Source organism: Periplaneta americana, chromosome 2 (assembly GCF_040183065.1).
Source record: "Periplaneta americana isolate PAMFEO1 chromosome 2, P.americana_PAMFEO1_priV1, whole genome shotgun sequence".
NCBI classification, from domain to species: domain Eukaryota; kingdom Metazoa; phylum Arthropoda; class Insecta; order Blattodea; family Blattidae; genus Periplaneta; species Periplaneta americana.
The window spans coordinates 148144017-148161638 of record NC_091118.1 but is presented as its reverse complement, the minus strand read 5'-3'; the positions used below and the strand labels follow the sequence as shown (position 1 = coordinate 148161638).

Sequence of the window (17622 nt, the reverse complement as noted above, 5' to 3'; positions counted from 1 at the left end):
CAGCCGCAACCACAGTAGTAGTACTAGCAGTAGTGATAATAGCAGCAGTAGAAGAACCTTATGAAGAAGTGAAAAAACATTTCATAAATATGTCCATTTAATGCCAAAGTGATTTCTTTCATTTATCTGAAGAAAAGGATTAGGAACAACCATTGGAAGATGACAAAATGAAGACAGAACAGACTGCATGCCTAAACCAAGCAGAAGAAGAAGATTGAAACTTTTAATACAACTCCAGATTTCATTTTTGCTAAGATGTTTATATACCGTATTTACTCGAATATTTCACGCACTTTTTTCCCGCAATTTCGATCTATAAATTAAGGGTGCGTGAATTAAGCGAGGAATTTCACAAGCTGGTATTTTTAAGGGTAAAAATGACAAAACTACGCAGTTCCCTTACATATCATAGTAACTTGTCTTCAAGATCAGGGAATTTTCCACTTTTTGGCCCACGAAATGCTTTCCTTGATGCATTTGTTTCTTGAAGAGCTTGTTTTTGTTTCCTCCAGTAGCGAATATTAAATTCTGGAACTGTAAATTCACGTCCAGCTGCTCTGTTGCCATGTGTTTCTGCATACGCAATAACTTTTAATTTGAAGGACGCAGTATGACTCGAATATCGGAATTTACCCTTCATTGTTAAAACTTTTAACAGACGGCTTTTGACAGGTTTCCCTTTTCGAGTCTCAAACTCAACTGATGCGATCCAACACAAAGCTTTCAAACCACCCCCATTCAAATGGTAGAGGGAGGTCAATTCCCTATACCGGTATTTTTAAAGGACTTTCATAGACGAGAAGGGTGCACCTGTAACATGTAGCTGTCTGGTCCCAAATACCGCTATGCACTCTCTCGTTACGGCATTTAAGATACCGTACATTCAGGGCTCGTCAACATAACACACCTCATTACTTCAAGTTTCAGTATGTACTTGTTACAGTATTTCACGAATATTAAATGCGTGAAATATACGAGGAAATTAATTTATTAAATTATATAGTAAATAATTTGGGTGCGTGAAATATGCGATGGCGTGAATTACGCGAGTAAATACGGTAAGTACCAAGTGCTTGAAAATTACTATTTTTTTTAATAAATATATATCATGTGATATAATAATTTTTTTTAAAAAGTCATGAAAAAAAGGACGTGTCCTACATGCTCATCTACATTCTTTGACGTGGAAAATGGTCGTTTTCTTGTAACGTGAATTTGTCTAAGTATCGTTTGGGTTAACAAGAGATTCATACTGGGAAAATTAAACATTGAGGTCCAAGGATGAAATAAAGTCGTAGCAGCAATGTATCTGTATGTCAAGGAATGACATATTCCCTACAAACCCTTTATGGCTTAGCAATAAAGCTCTTCCTTCTCATTACAAAGATCAGACTTCAATCTCTCTATGTAAAACGCACACGTATAAACACAATGCACACGATGATTCCCGAGCTATACTGACGTGGTACTTAGTTTCTGAATAGTGACCAATTTCCGTGTCAAAGGGTGTACCTTATAGACAAGTAAATATGATGCTTATGTATATTTTAAAATAGAAATCCTAGTTTCTCAAAGCTATTCATGGCAAACCCTATGAAATTGACTTCATCAAATTGCAAACTTCTTGCATGTGTGAAAATCTCACTAACAGTATTTGCAGTCACTTGTAGTCTCCAGTGGGCAGCACCGACACTAAGATTTATTTTATAACACAGAGGAAAGTTACAATTTACACGAAAAGAAAAATTAGGCATATAAGTAAACATTTAACAAAATATTCAAGTTTAATTCATTTTTGCAATAATGTTCAAAATTAAAAAATGTTACATAGAACACATCAGCCAAAATCCCAGGTACTGTTCCATAGTTTTCTTACAAAAAATTCATACTTTCCTCCCAATACACATGCACAGGCTTGTGAAATAAGTCTCACTGAACAGAGCAAAATGTTAATTATATTGTCTGTATCACCATTACGTACTAATCTTGAGGTGTGAATTATCTTTGTACAAATTATAACAATAATCGCACTAATAGTAGTACAGTAGTATTAGCAGTAGTGATGATAATAATAATGATAATAATAATAATAATAATAATAATAATAATAATAATAATTCGCATACACAATGCTTTAAATAAAAATTGCACAGCCTAAACATGCAGGAGAAAAAAATTTCTGCTTTCTGTTTTACTTAATCTTTAAAATTATTTCCCTTAAATGAGATAATACAGTTGATACAAAAAATCAGATCAAAATAATGGAACATTTGTATAATTAACTTCTTGTATACGAATCTGTAGAGACCAGACAGAAATATTACACTTATTTTAATTTACTTTCTACACAACACTGCTTTCAATTAAAATACTGAAAGAAAATAAATGTTTATAAAGTCTTAAAAAAGAATATAAAATTGAATATCCGTTTGTTCTTCATTACGTATAATCTAATCTCATCTCATCTCAATGCTAAATGAAAACAAAGTCTGATGTGTTAAAATAAAACTACAATAACATGGCAATCATTTAGGAAGAATTGTAACACTGATATTGGACAGTCACCAAGATTCGTACTCAAATCATTCTAGATTTTTGTTTTCTTTTCTTTTCTTTATAAACCATTACGTAAAAACATTTAGTCTTTGATCTAAGTGTTGTGAAGAGAGCACCAATACAGTCTCTTCTGATGAAGTAGCATGTCTGTATATACACCGATTAAAAGACATTGTAACATAAAATCAGCAACACACAAATTGACGAAACATTCTTAACTCAGATGTATGTTCTAAAAAATCACACGAAACTTTTCAAACATCACTCTGACAATGATACAGCTAACATATAAAAAACAACAAAATAAAGTAGATCATTCACAATTCAGTATCACAAAACGAATATGTGCACTCATTATCTTCAATGCTGAATGTCACAAGTACATTTCTATTTTTTGCTCTTTCAAATATTACGTCGCATTTTAAAGTATTTGTACAGATGTAAATTAGCAAATAATTTTGTAAATAAAAAAAACATATTTGCGAGATAAAACATGATTTTTACGAGACTTGTTGAACTATACTTAATCTGAGATTATCTATTTTAAGTCTACAGTGGCAAGGCATCAAATGAAATAAATTTTTATAACTCCACATAGGAAAAAAGAGTGACAGGGGATTCACTGAATTCTGATGATTGCGTGAATATTTCATGTTCAAATTGTTTTGTATTTTCTTTTTTTTATATATATTTTTATATGCAGATAATGCTAGTTGTTTATTAGAAAAGGCTCATTACTTATTCACTTGCAAATAGATTATGCAACACTTTTGGCATACTGTGTAGCATCCAGACTTCTTGAACTTCATGTTACGCTAAAAATGTTAAGATTTTCTCATCAATTGTACCTTGAACAAAGACATATACGGAAAAAAAAGAAAAAAAAAAATCTTTGTTAAAATCAGAATAATTGTTCAACGATCGTAACAATTATAGACATTAGGGACATACACACATGAAACTACAAAATTCAAATTACAGTGAAATCTCGATACAACGAAACCATGTGGACCAGAAAAAAATATTATTGGAGAGGAATTTATTGTTAAATCGAGAATTAAAAAAAAAAAAAAAAAAAGAGGGGGCCATGCTATTTAGAAGGTATACTGTATAAGGAACCACTTCTATAATTGATATACATTAATTATTTAAGAATTTATAGAATTTAATAAATTGTGATGAACACTAGGATTTGTTAGCATAAAAAACAAAATATTATATAGAAAACTAATGCAATTATATTTTAACATTACATTACCGGAATTAATTCTGGGACTACAATATTTTAACACTATAGAGGATATTATTGTTATATCAATAATCGTTGTATGGAACTTTCACTGTATTTAACTTCACTACAATAAGACCTTACTGAGAATGCTGATACTTTAACAGATATATAATTTATTTTGTGTATCAGAGGCCAGGGTTCAAATTCTGACAAGTCCAAGCGCAATTTGCGGTAGAAAAAGAAGGTAATGACTCTGGTTTTCTTGAAACATACTATTTCCCTGGTAATTCAATCTTTCTCTATTTGTAAAATGAAACAGATGGGTGTAATTGTACTGCTATTGTGGTAAATCTATGAACTTGAAGACAGACAGCAGGTAAAATAATTTATCCATCTAAAAGAGGTACTATGTATGATCTCATACCGAAACCTCCCCTCACACAACATACAAAGGTCTCCACAACAGACAGACAAATACTGTATAAAAAATTGTTACTTATCCATATTAACTGTAAGGATGTGAAAACTTACTTTGAATGTTATATTAAGAAAATACGACGTTTACACAGAGTAATTGAGTTCCCATCTGTGTGAATGCCCTGCCCCTTCCCAGTTATGTGACATGCGAGATAATTCTGTGCACTCAGCATGTTTTCCATCTGAGCACAGTTAAGACTGGAGGGTACTCTATTCTTCAATAATATATTTTTTCATGCCTTAATTCAGCAGCCTTTCTGTTAGAATGGGCAGTTAATTTGTACTTATCTGCAGTAGTAAAGACCTAACCATTTGTGCAGTTAGAGGGGAAGTTGCGACATGTGTTCATTAACAATTCCTTTGTAAGTGAGACACTGTGGATGTGGCTCAATAGACTTTGATGTCACTCTCACACACAATCGCATAAACAGACATAATGCTCAATATTTCACTACTGTAAAACATTTGTATGTATATTGGAAGATGGAGGTCTCAGTGACAGCAGTAGGGCCTATGTAATTTCGAAAGATATTTTACTGCATGGCAAGAAATTCCTATTTAAAGAAGGAGATAAACCTTGAAACATAGTTGCCACAGTTGCAATGAAAATGAAAATGAAGACATTCATTTCAGCACACTACAGACAACATGAATCATTTACATATGATGACATGTTCAAAGAACACCAGTCTAAATAATTGCACTGTACACAACTAAAAGCAAGAGTCTGAAACATATTAAGAAAGTCATAATCACTGAACTAGTTTCATATGCAAAGACATATATGAATTGGTGAGTATTAAAAGGCACTAAGCGACATCTTTTTCGGTAAAGTGAGTTAAGCTTATACATTGTTTCCTATATTTTCAAGATAGCCCTATCGATTGGTAATGAAAGGAATTACCTACAGCAGCTGTGTAGGAGAGTATATTACAACCTTTTCTTTAGAGTTGAAGAAAGGAACTAACTGTTGCGCTTAGTTTCAGAGTTTGATTTGTTAGCTCTTCAAGGTTTGTTTGAAATTATTTATGAAAAACACTAGTTTGGCATGGATTATGAAGAAGCACAAGATCAGCTAGACTTTCTTGGTAAAGGTACGACTGAAACCGCTTTGAAGTTTGTAGAAAATCTTTTATAAATCTTCACTGTATACCACAAAAAATGTTTTTCACTTTTGGTCTCAGACTGCAGTCCAAAATACAGCAGAGGTTACAACAAAATGTCTCGTGCAGTTCCAGGAGATACCTGTAAGGAGGTTCTTTCCCAGTAAAAACTTCATTATCTGCACTCTGAATTAAATTATTTCAGAAGTTGAAATTTAATTTCATGCTGGAAAAAGTAACAATAAAGTAATATGAAGTGCCAATTTATTGGCTGATACTTTCATGTAGAATTGAAAGAAACTATGTACAATACGTTCATTTAATGTATTTCTCTAACTACAGTAAAATGCAAAATTATATAATTTATATTCAATTTTTAACATCAATGGTCCATTCTTTACCAGTCTCAAAAATAAAATAAACGTAAACATTAAAAATTTAACCTTCTTACATATTTTTTTAATTTACTGAAAACCACACAAAATGTAGTACGTTCCTTTCACGACTCACCAATTCATATGGAAATAATTTGCCATTTATTATAACTGTATGTAATATGGTGTACCAAATAGCTAGACCAACAATTTTTTATTCTGACAAATTAAAATTGGATTTTTTAATAAAAACTGTGCTTGGTGGCTCGTATTTTTTCTACCATATTTCCACCAATTCTCTTTCATCGACGTCAAAATAAAATTAAGACAAAAAAAAAGGTACATCTAGTGGTGGTTTAGTATGTGGGCCGATGGGTCTAGTCCCACCTGAAAATCTCGAAATTTTTTGCTTTCCCTGTATGACTGAACAAGAAAGAAAACCATGTTCAAATTCATACTTACAGGACTTCTCTTGGTTGGAGTGACATATATGAGAACTAATCAATAACACTGTGCAATGACACTAACATAGATAACCGAATTTTTATATAAAATGAGTATTTTTAAATTACAAAGAATACTGCTTGAAATCTGTTATTTTATTTCTTAAAATCAGTAATTAGGAATTTGCATGATTGCCTCAAAATTGTACGCTGAGCATTCAGTGATTGACGATATTACTAGAACAGTTAATTATTATTTAACGTTAATTATCCAATAATAAAAGTACTTTCCCTCAATGCAGGAAGACATTAACAATACATTTCTTTTTACATCAATGTACCTACAAAACTTCTAAACTGAAGAAAATCAATTAAACTTCATTAAGGTACGGTGATATTTCCATCTCACCTTTCATTTCACTTTTATGTTTCAAAAGTGAATACTATGTTGTTACAGAATAAGTAGTTGAAAAAGCAAGACTGCTTTAATTTTCAGTAGGCCCACCTAAAATGTTTCTTCAGTAGTACATAGCATGAATCAGTCCAATCTTAGTTCCTTTATTCTCACAAACTGTGATCAATATCAATGTTAAGTTAACCAATAGAGTACCACAGCTCCGCCACCCCTAACGGCAGGTATTTGAATGCAGTATTCATTCAAGTATCCTCCCATCTACAAGCGCTGTGCAAAAGCTGTAGTTCTTTTTTGCCACTGGTTTATCATTTCCCTTGGTGCAACATGGAAGGAACTACTTAGCACCACATGATTGATGATGATGATTAATGAAGCAATGTGGAATGTTGGTAAGAGAAACAGGACTAACCGGCAAAAATTTATCACAAAGCATTATTTTTGTCTACCACAAATTCCACTTGGACCCACTGGGATTCGAACCTGGGCTAGCAGTGCGGAAAGCCAACACACTAGTTGTTCCACTAACAGTGCACCGCACCCAGGTTTTTGTGAAATTTATTAATTTCCCCTAGAGACTATTCTCTGTCCCAGAACTTTTGGCAGAAAATATAAACAAAGTTGTGGAAGGGTTAAGAATGTAACAAAGATTGTATAAATCTTGTGTCATTCAGGCATGCCACTAAACAAAGCTTATGAGTGAGATGACTACATATCAGAGCAAGCTACAAAAGTAAGAAAAATTGTCTACTTTGATCACAAGTTCACCACTGCATTTCATAAATGACACAATTTCAGGGTAAGTTATACAGTAAGATTTTCTTTGATAGTCTACGAAACAGCAATGTTTGTATGAAGAGTAATAATTATATATAACTATTTCCATATTTCACCATCACGTGCTTTTTCTCGTAACATGGGTATTTGCTTACTTAGCATGACGAAAGCTTTTTGACAAATTTTTAATACAATAGCCATTGATGCAGAAAGATAAAGAAAATACAATTAAATAATGAAGTTCATTAAGTAAGAATAGAACCAGTTAATTACTTAAACTGTCATGGTCATATAAAAATATTCCTTCTACTACCCAACAGAGAAAGTCTATTTTCCATACAAAAAACCCAGCTTCAGATTTCAGCAATTCAACGAGAAATTTATAATAGAAAAAGATGGTACTGGTCAATTTCCTTCCAAATACTCCTGTTTTATCCATCACCACCATTTCGTCAATTCTTCATCATCATAATAATCATCGTCATCTGAAGGGTTTTCAAGCCAGACGTGACTATCACACAATATCACAAAAATTAAGTTTTTTCTCTTAATCACACCTTATCTCAATCTATCTTATGGTAAGCATGAAAAACTGTTTCTTTAACTTCTGAAGGCTGCAACAATTGAGACTGAGTTTGGCAGCATACGGATTTAACCATTCGCAGTTGAACTTAAGCCTTAAATATATCCGAAACAATTTCATGCAGATTAGTCATGTCTGGTTTGAAAACTCTTCATGTATAAATAATTAGGCCCAAATGCACGCACAAAACACTTCCTATTCATAACCGCAAAGCATAAAAAAAAAAAAAAAAAAATGATTCATGTAAAAAATTACAGGAAATGAATGTAAAAGAATAAACAGTGATATCTACAGGAAGAGGAAAGAAAACTTCTATAGATTCAACAATATCCCCTTTCAACGTGAATTGGCTTGCATACAACAGATCACTGTGAACAAATTAAATCAAATTTTTATCCATCATTATCTGTTAACTAAACTGTAATGCAAGCTTTATCTTATTCTAAATTAAATGATCAATTCTACAAATAATGCAACTATTAAAACATAGCCTATAACAATTTTAAGGATGACATTTAGACAATGTTTATCAGATCATAAATTAGTGTCTGCATTAAAGATAGAGAAACGCAGCTAGAAATTTCAAATTTTCCTTTAAGAACAGAAAAACCAGAAGACTTAAAAAAAAAAAAAAAAAAAAAAAATCAAAAGGGCCACAACTATTTCATTAGCACCAAACTTGAAGTCACGTTTTACAGTCTATGTATTCCTGTTACATTGGATTGCTATGTAATTATCATAAATTACTACATATCACCATTTATTATATCAATGATTCCCAAAAACAATGATTCACAATTAAGGTGCATTACTTCTCGTTTTGAAAATTAATATTTTCAGAAAGTGATTTTATAAGAACCTTCATTCTTTAATGTCAGTCTATAACAAAAAACATTTAATCACATTAAAAATTTAAATAATGAACATCTTCATAAGTATCTATTTACTACCAACTTGAATCTGTAACAGCAGGGATAAGAAAGTTAATCCAAGGACAGAGATTTTGTATGTTAGTGTCGACTACAAGAGAATCAGTTTGAGAAACTTAGAAATTTGGGAATCACTGACTTGTACCACTAAACTTCAAGCTTTAAATTATTATGCCTCACCACTGCATTCCAATCTCGAGGTGATGTGATTACGTTAGAATTTCTTCACTGAAGCTCTGTATGTGGAATCCTGACAATTCGTCCCAGAATAAAATTTGTCCCCTGAAGGGCAGTCACACTTCAGAGATTCGTCCTAGTCAGTTTGTCCCAGAAAATTAGTCCCCAGTGGAACAAATAAAATTTTTGTAAAATATTAATGCACTTCTGTTGCTATGAGACAGTTCCTCATTTTTGTAAAATGTTAAAATAATGCACTTCTGTTACTAAGAGATGGTTGCTCATTTCTTGGTTTAATCAAAATTAGTAATTTGTGGAAATTGTAATACTTCTACAAAATTTTCAGATAATGGATCTTCCAAGGATCACCGAAATTAATATACAAAGAATATTTATATACCAAACACACAGGAGGTAAGAGGAAAACAGAACAGAGGTGCGGAAGGAGAGGTGAATGTTCTGCTCGCACATATCAAAACACATGAAGTGCTTAAATCAAATGAAATTCTTATAAACTACACTGGAGAAAGCGTGGAATGATGGAAATAGTAGATACGATTAACCCTCTAATGGTCTTGTGGATCATTATGGTAATCAGAGATGCCATCTGGCTACCTTTTGTTCGTATATTTTTCTACCCTGTCAGTTTATCATTGTAAATGACAAGTGTTAAGCAAATGTGCATTCTTGGATTACAAATTGTGCTCTGCACAAACGATCTCAGTCTGTAAATTTATGTTTTCACAGCATTTACTACAATATGTAATAAGTGGACAAACAAATGTTTTGTGAACATTGAAAAAATGGATATAATTAGACTCTATTAATGTATAATCATTAACAGTTAACAGAAAAGTAAAAAAAAATTACATATAAAATAGCTTTCAAGTCACATGACATACAAAAAAATATGGCCACTGCCAAAAGATCTACAACTAGTTAATGTCTACAACAATTCAGGTCTTTTTGTTTCATTATCTACAAACATTTGATCTATGTAGAAATATAGACGATTTCAAGACATTTGGACTACAAAATCAATATACATGTAATAAATTGTAACCACGGAAATGAAACGTTTATTAATTTATTTGGCTAAACTAGCACAGAGGTAATTCCAGTCATATTCTGCTTGTTTTCCAGCTGTTTCTTCAGTCTTACCAACATAACCTAGTATGACATGAAAGTTTCACGCTGGTGTACAATGGAATTTTTTAAGTTAGGTTTTGTTACCTTAGGTTAGATTAGCTTTGGTAAGATTACGCTTGGTTAAATTAGATTAGGTTAGGTTTGGTTAGCTTAGAGTATTTCTATACTATTGCATTACCACGTAAAGGTACAAATATATTTACATGCTTGGCTTCTAGTCCAGTCATACGTAGCATAAAAAAAGTGTGGATGTCAATTTCACACTGAAAACAACGGTCGAAAACTGCTATGAAAGTGGAGGCCGGCGGAGAGGTGCGGGAATATGTGAAAGATTAAGATTAGGTTAGTTTAGGCTTTTGGTATGCCTTGCATATACGAATCAGTGACAGGTTAGGTTAGGTTAATTAGTCTAGGCTTTTGGTATGCCTTGCATTGTTTAAGAATGTGCCCTTCCTTGCTATCTTCCTTCCTTTGGAAACACTATTGTAAATATTTACCATTGGGTTGGGTTAGTTTAGTTTCACCCTAAATCATATATGTAACAGATAACTCCTCGCTACGTTAAAATCGGCAGCACTTTGAAGAGAACAACCGCCAGGATCGCCACCCGTCCGCCGTAAACGAACACGAGATGGCAGCACAGTCGCTAATGCAATTCAAATGGGAATTATGACGTGACTTCTTATGTAACAACTAGATGGCAGCGTAGTAAACCTGACAAAAGTTGTTAACCTCAAAGCCTATAAGCTCGACATATCTGTTACGTATATGATCTAGGGTTTCACTAAGAAGATGTCAACGCCCTCTATCCTGGCAGTCTAAGAGAAAGTGACTGAGTTTCGGAATTTTAAAGTGCTGTCATAGGCCGGTGTTTTTTTGTTTAGTGATGTTGTCAATACTGATATGTAACAAGCTACTGTAATGTGGATATAAAAATGATGTCACATTATGAAAACTGTGTGTTTACTTCATTATTATTTTTAGTGCTTACTGTATAGTGCTTATATGTATTTCACATAACATTGTATCACATGTTTTATATTCCTACATTTCCTTCTTTCACTAGAAACCACTATATATTCACCTCCATTAGGACGCACCAAACGTAATTTGCTACTTTTTGGACAATTCTGTTCTTAAAAAATATATTGCTTTAAAATACCGGTACTTAAATATTCAACTTCATCTCCATTAAAAAAATCCCTTCCCAATTCCACGATTTTCACTTCCAAAATCACCAGAACTACCTGTGTGCTAGTTTCTCCATTTATTTTTCTGAGTAACCACGGAAGTTTTATCTTTCTTTCCCTTAAAATTTTGTTTCAGGTCGAAAAATTCTCCGTAATGGATCCCCATATGTTGGAATCCACAAAAGAAAAAAGAAAATTAGTTTGTCGAAATTATATGCATCACTACAGAAGAAAAAACAAAGATGAGTCGAAGATTTATTGGAGATGTGTACAGGGGACACATGCAATGCATGACTAATAATTTTGACACAGATGACAATGCACGTTTTAAAGGAAACAAGCACATAAACATATTGGAAATTCTGTCGAAATAGAACCACGTAAATTAATAGGATGACAAGAGCAAGAAATAATCATAATTTACCACCCTCTTTCATTGACATGCAAGAAATTGGGAAACATCGATGACAAAGAGGTACAAATTATTACAGACTCAAGCTACTTATAGGAAAACACCATTCATCTCTAAATGACTTTCTTCAAGAGTTCCAAAACGAAATGGCTAAGGTGACAAAAAGCGTAACAGTATTAGACATGGGAGGTTCATTGAAGAGGAGGAAGAAATCACATTGACAGAAGAATAGCAAGAAATGTCTTGCAGTACCAAGAGTATACAGCCAATAACGATGTCACAGAATACCTCCAAACATTTGGGCATATAATTGCTGGAAATCTTTTTTAAATTAAAATCAACTCGTTATATGTGATATAATCTTATTTCCTTGTATTGCTACAAAAACAAACTAGCTTAAGGTCAACAGGCTGGTACGAATGCTAATTAGGGTACGAATTGTTTAAGACAACTTGACTGGGTTCGAAAAAACATGGTACAAATAATGAATACCAATTTTTTGGGCCAACAGCAGGGATCAAATTTTAGTGACGAATTGTCGTAACTTTCTGCACATAACATATGCAATATTTCTGCTGCATGATTACAATAATCACCAGAACTAATCAATTGTTTAATATAAATACCTACGATGCTATAAAGCCTAACCCCATGAGCTTCATGAAAAAATACGTTTAACAGATACCGCAAGCAAGCACACTTCAGTAGATTCCTCTTTATAAAAAAATTCTCCTCTGCTGTAATGTAAAACATACATACCAACCAAACATCAGCCATGTTAATGGAACTATTAATAAAAGTTTACTTTCTCTCACGTATGTTGTACAGAGAAAGTACTTTCATGACATAATTGTTTAACGTTCTTGAAGACATGCACTTTTCATAATGAGATCCATGTTTTTTCCCCATACCTTCAAGGTTTTTAAATTTTTACCAAATTGTTCAGTAAGTTCAAATTCTTACTAGTAGTTTACAGTCCTTTACCTAAAGTTTTCATGAACTTCACTTAAAATGAAGACACTATTCAGACTTAACCAGTTTTATTGATTTAAAAAAAGTCTTCTTTTGTTTGCACAACTTCATAGGCCGACAAACTGGAGGGAACTTTTTATTTATACGTAATACTGTGCTTTTCTTCCTGCAGGTTGTTTGTTGGCAGGATATGTTGAAATTCAAGAAGTAACATTATTTAATTTCTTAGTCTCTGCACAGATACTGACTGTTTACAGCCTCAGTTGATATTTATTTCCTCCACAGGTTAGTTATTTGATTCTTTCAAAGCTCGTCCTTTGTTGTGGGTGGTGACTTCATGAACATCTTTATGTCTTCTGCACTTCGCTTTTTATCATAGTCTGCTATAAACTTACCATTGTTGAAATATTTTAAAGTTGGGAATCCCAAAATGTTAAATTTGTTGGATAGTTTTGGATTTACAGTTGCATCCACTGCAGCAAGACTTCCTGCGATATTTTCTTGTTTCATCTGGAGTGCAGCCAGACTGTACAATGGTTTCATTCTCTTACAGTGACCACACCCTGCAGCAAATGAACAATTCAATTAGAGAAATTCAAATCGTTTAAACTTAGAGAATATTTTTATTTTGCTTCTTCATAAATGTTTAAAAATACTGTATAATACTTGGGATTATTTTGTTGGTTATTTAATGACGCTGTATCAACTACGAGGTTATTTAGCGTCGATGAGATTGGTGATAGCGAGAAGATATTTTGGTGAGATGAGGCCGATGATTCGCCATAGATTACCTTGCATTCACATTACGGTTGGTGAAAACCTCGGATAAAGACCAACGAGGTAATCAGTCCAAACAGGGATCGAACCTGCACCCGAATGCAACTTCTGAGCGGCAGGCAAGTGCCTTAACTGACTGAGCCACGCCGGTGGCTATGCTTAGGATTATAATAGATGGAATATTCTTTCTACTGGCAACTGCAGACTTCTCATACTAGCCATGACTGCCTTGCAGCCCAGCTCTACAAAATAAATATATTGTTATTCAGCCAACTGTCCGAAATATATTTGACTCCATATTATAAAACTTTTTGTATTTTACGTCTTTTCCATCAATATTTTTATGTACGTGTGTATACTCTCCAATTAAATTGATAATTCCTTCACGTTGGACTTGTAAATTATATTCTTTTTCCAGAATTTTCTACCATATTCATTTTCACAGTTGTATTTATACAATATCTATAAAAAAAATCAAGTCCTTCATTTTGAAACAAGTGAAATACAGATGATTAGGATACGTCTTTGCTTCTACAAAAGACGCAAAGAAGCATGACTTTCATAAAATAATGTTCTATAATATATGAACAAGCAAAATTTGTTTAACAATGTTGAAACTGGCTCTTATGCAGTAAATCTGGTGGTGGTTAACACTGATTCTTCCAACTCCTCTATTAAAGAAATATATTCCGCATCCCAATCACAATCACACCTAATTCAGAAAATGAATGTTATCTGTTACCGAATTAGAAATTTGATATCTTGTTTGCGTCATAGAACCATACAGTCCTCCTATTATGCCGAAGTAGAATCGAGATTATCACATGGCATATGCTACTGGGGGTCAAGTTCGAAGATGAGTGATGTTTTTATTGCTCAAAAGCATGTTGTGAGATGCATGACAGGTGTTCATAATAATCGTACATCATGTAGCGAATATTTTAAGAGTTTTAATATTTTAACAGTTTATGCTTTATATATATTTTTAAGCTTATGAAATTAATACATTCTAATAAGAACCATTTTTATCAAAATGGTGATTTTCATTATTACAACACTCGTTTTAAGGATAATTGATAATTCGATTGACAAGTTTCAACAAAACGTATGGTATATGGTCTATGGCTTAAAAATATATAATGGTTTGCCTCATGAAATTAAAAATACGAATGATTTAAGATATTTTAAAAGGTACATCAAAAGAATTTTAACAAACCTCTGTCCCTACAATTTAGATGAAATAAGTGTGAGTTTACATTGGTGCTAATTTACTGCATTTTTATCTACTTTAATTATTACCGTTTTCTGTTTTAATTATTGTTTTTATTTTTTTCTCTCTCTTTGGCAAGTGGTTTTAACTCTTTTATGGACAAACAAGGAAACAAATAAATAGATAAATAGATAAATAAATAAATCCATCAATAACCAATTGATAAATAAAATTCTCTAATGTGAAAATTATCAAGATGGTAAATAAAATCAAGATTAACAGGATTGATAATCAAAAGAAGAATACTGGTAGGGTATTATCTAAAACAAAGGAGCAACAACAACAAACTTAAATGAAAGAAAGGTAAAAAAGATGTAAATCTGCATTTAGGACTATTAGGCTATAACAAGCAATATGAGATAACATTTGAAATGACCATACCTGCAATGATAAAAGTTGGAAACAGAAACTAATTTTGAAAGATCAACAGTTTAAATAATAAGGAAATTTCAAAATAGCAGCAAAATTCTCAACCTGTAAAGACAAATACTTACAAGGTGCATAAAACATGACGAGGACTGGATTTCCTTTATTAATATATGCATCAAAAGTGTCATCCGTCAGATGAACAAGATTTTCTGCCCCCTCATAATTACCCCATTCTTCTTTGTCTTCTTTCTCAGGTGTTGTGGTGGCCCCAACGACTGGATTGAGGGGACTTGTCATGAAATTTACGAAGTCTGATTCCTGAAATACAAATTATTAATTGTCAAACATACTGCACACGCAAGCACGCACGCACACCCCTCCATGTGCGTCATTGATAAATTCGACCTTTTTACTGTTTATTTTATTCTCTTATGAACAAAAAATCCTGTTCCTAATTGGTGATTATTTTTTCCTTCCCCATAATACAATAAGTAATCTCCTATTTGTGATATGCCATTCCCATCTAACCTAACCTCTTGTACTCCCACGAAGTCTATTCTGTATCTAGCTAGTTACTTTGCTACTAATGTTACCTCTCCTGTTCTATAAAGACTAGTTACATTCCAAGTACCAAATCTCATAATCTTATTCCTTTGCTGTGGTCGTGCCAGAGAATCAGTCCTATTCCGAGGCTTATTTTGTGATTTCGTAACAAGCTGTTTTCTATGGTGATGGATTGTTAGCCTTTCACCCAATCCCCATGCTGGAGGATCACTCGTAAACGGCTGTCCGCAACTGTTTACTCAATATATTCGCAGCTACCTTCCATATCTGGAAGCCATCTCCTCTATAACCTTTCCATAGAGGAAGCTTAATTAATTAATTTATTTATTTGCTGTTAAGACTAAAATGTGCTTTCCAAGAGGTTACAAATTAAACTACGTTAAACATGGAGATCTTATAAGCATATTTATTTAGACAATTTCAATTACGATTAGGTAAGGGGAAACCAAAGATTGCACAGTTCAACTTTAACGAGTTCACACTAGAAATTTCGAATTCTGAGTGAAAGTATTTTGGTATGTGCTTCGAATGGCGTAAAATTATCAGAGTTGTTATTCGATATATGTACGAGATAAAATTATTATTTAATTATAACACTGTCCCTACCTTACACGTGATTGGTATTTGAGAAAAGTATAACCTGTGGCATGAAGAGACATTATAGTGTTAATTTGTTTCTAGGTTGAAAAGATAGTGATCAACTCCAAAATGTCCTTTTGTCTTATTTTCAGAATAAATTAAGTTATCTCCAGCTATTCTGAAGATAAAAACTTTTCCCCATCCCCCAAAAAAACAGTAACATATGAAAAATACACTGAATTCTGATTTTTTATTTTGTTACATTTCACAAATGAAGCAATTAATAAGAAAATATCATGTAAAACAGGGTTATAAGTTGACACTTATGTTTTGAAGCATATTTTTTTATACATTCAGGCAAAAATGCTTGAAGTATTATTAAAATTTCCAATACAAACACTATTCCTTTATACACCAAGTGAGGTGAATTTTAGTACAATATGTATAAAATAAAATTAGTATAAAGAAAGAAACAAAATGAAAGAATAAGAGCATAAAGACAACGTAAACTGTAAAAATTGGTTCACTAAAAAATTCATATTTGTTACTTCGATATTTAAGTTAATAACATAGCTAAGTGATATATAGATCATACCCTTCCCAAGTTTTAAAGTCAAATTTACAGAAACTTCTCATAAAACTGGCTAGAGTGTAGCATGTGGCTAGCATATTTTACCTATCATAGTACTAATATAAAACATAGATCAGTAAATTCCTTTAACTCTTTTTCAGTATCAACAGTAGCCTAGAATTTCGTGACAAACATGAAACTGTATCTACAATGCAATCTTTTGACAGTGTATAAAATTCGTTGTTCTATATGAATTTTTCAATCTAATAAAATTCGTTGTTCTATATGAATTTTTCAATCTAAAAGAACTTGGTGCATTGTTGAATTAATGTATGCACTATATTTCATCAATGATTACAATAACCTAATTCAATCTGAAGCAACTTTTTACATTCCAGTCTTATACTTACCCCACTTGACTTTATACGAATAATTTTCCCAAAATAAATGTATGGACGAAGACGAAAAATCATATACTGTATATGATTTCGAAGAAAATAAAGTGTATAAATGATTCACAAACTAATGAAATACTAGAGAACAAGCATATGCTTTTTGCTGTGAAGAATAGAAATGTGATAATAATGATAGAAAAAGTTAGACAAATAAATATTACCTTCAAATCTTTGTAAATATCGTAGAGGAAGTCACCCAGTGTCATTCTGTTAAGTAAGGAATACTGGTTGCCACAGAAATCACAACAAACA

General features: G+C 32.5%; 1 protein-coding gene across 2 annotated transcripts in view; it reads right to left on the bottom strand.

The window, feature by feature from the left end:
- LOC138694688 (protein disulfide-isomerase A5) overlaps positions 1 to 17622 on the bottom strand; it is a 45192-nt gene that overhangs the window by 8740 nt on the left and 18830 nt on the right. Inside the window, exons 9-10 of one of the 2 annotated variants that reach the window (XM_069818670.1) lie at positions 15327 to 15519; positions 13181 to 13348 (exon numbers count right to left, since the gene is read on the bottom strand). In XM_069818670.1, the coding sequence (XP_069674771.1) occupies positions 13181 to 13348; positions 15327 to 15519 (361 nt within the window). Of the gene's footprint in view, positions 1 to 1759; positions 13349 to 15326; positions 15520 to 17622 lie in introns of those variants that run through there. The other variant, XM_069818669.1, reaches the window with a different exon arrangement.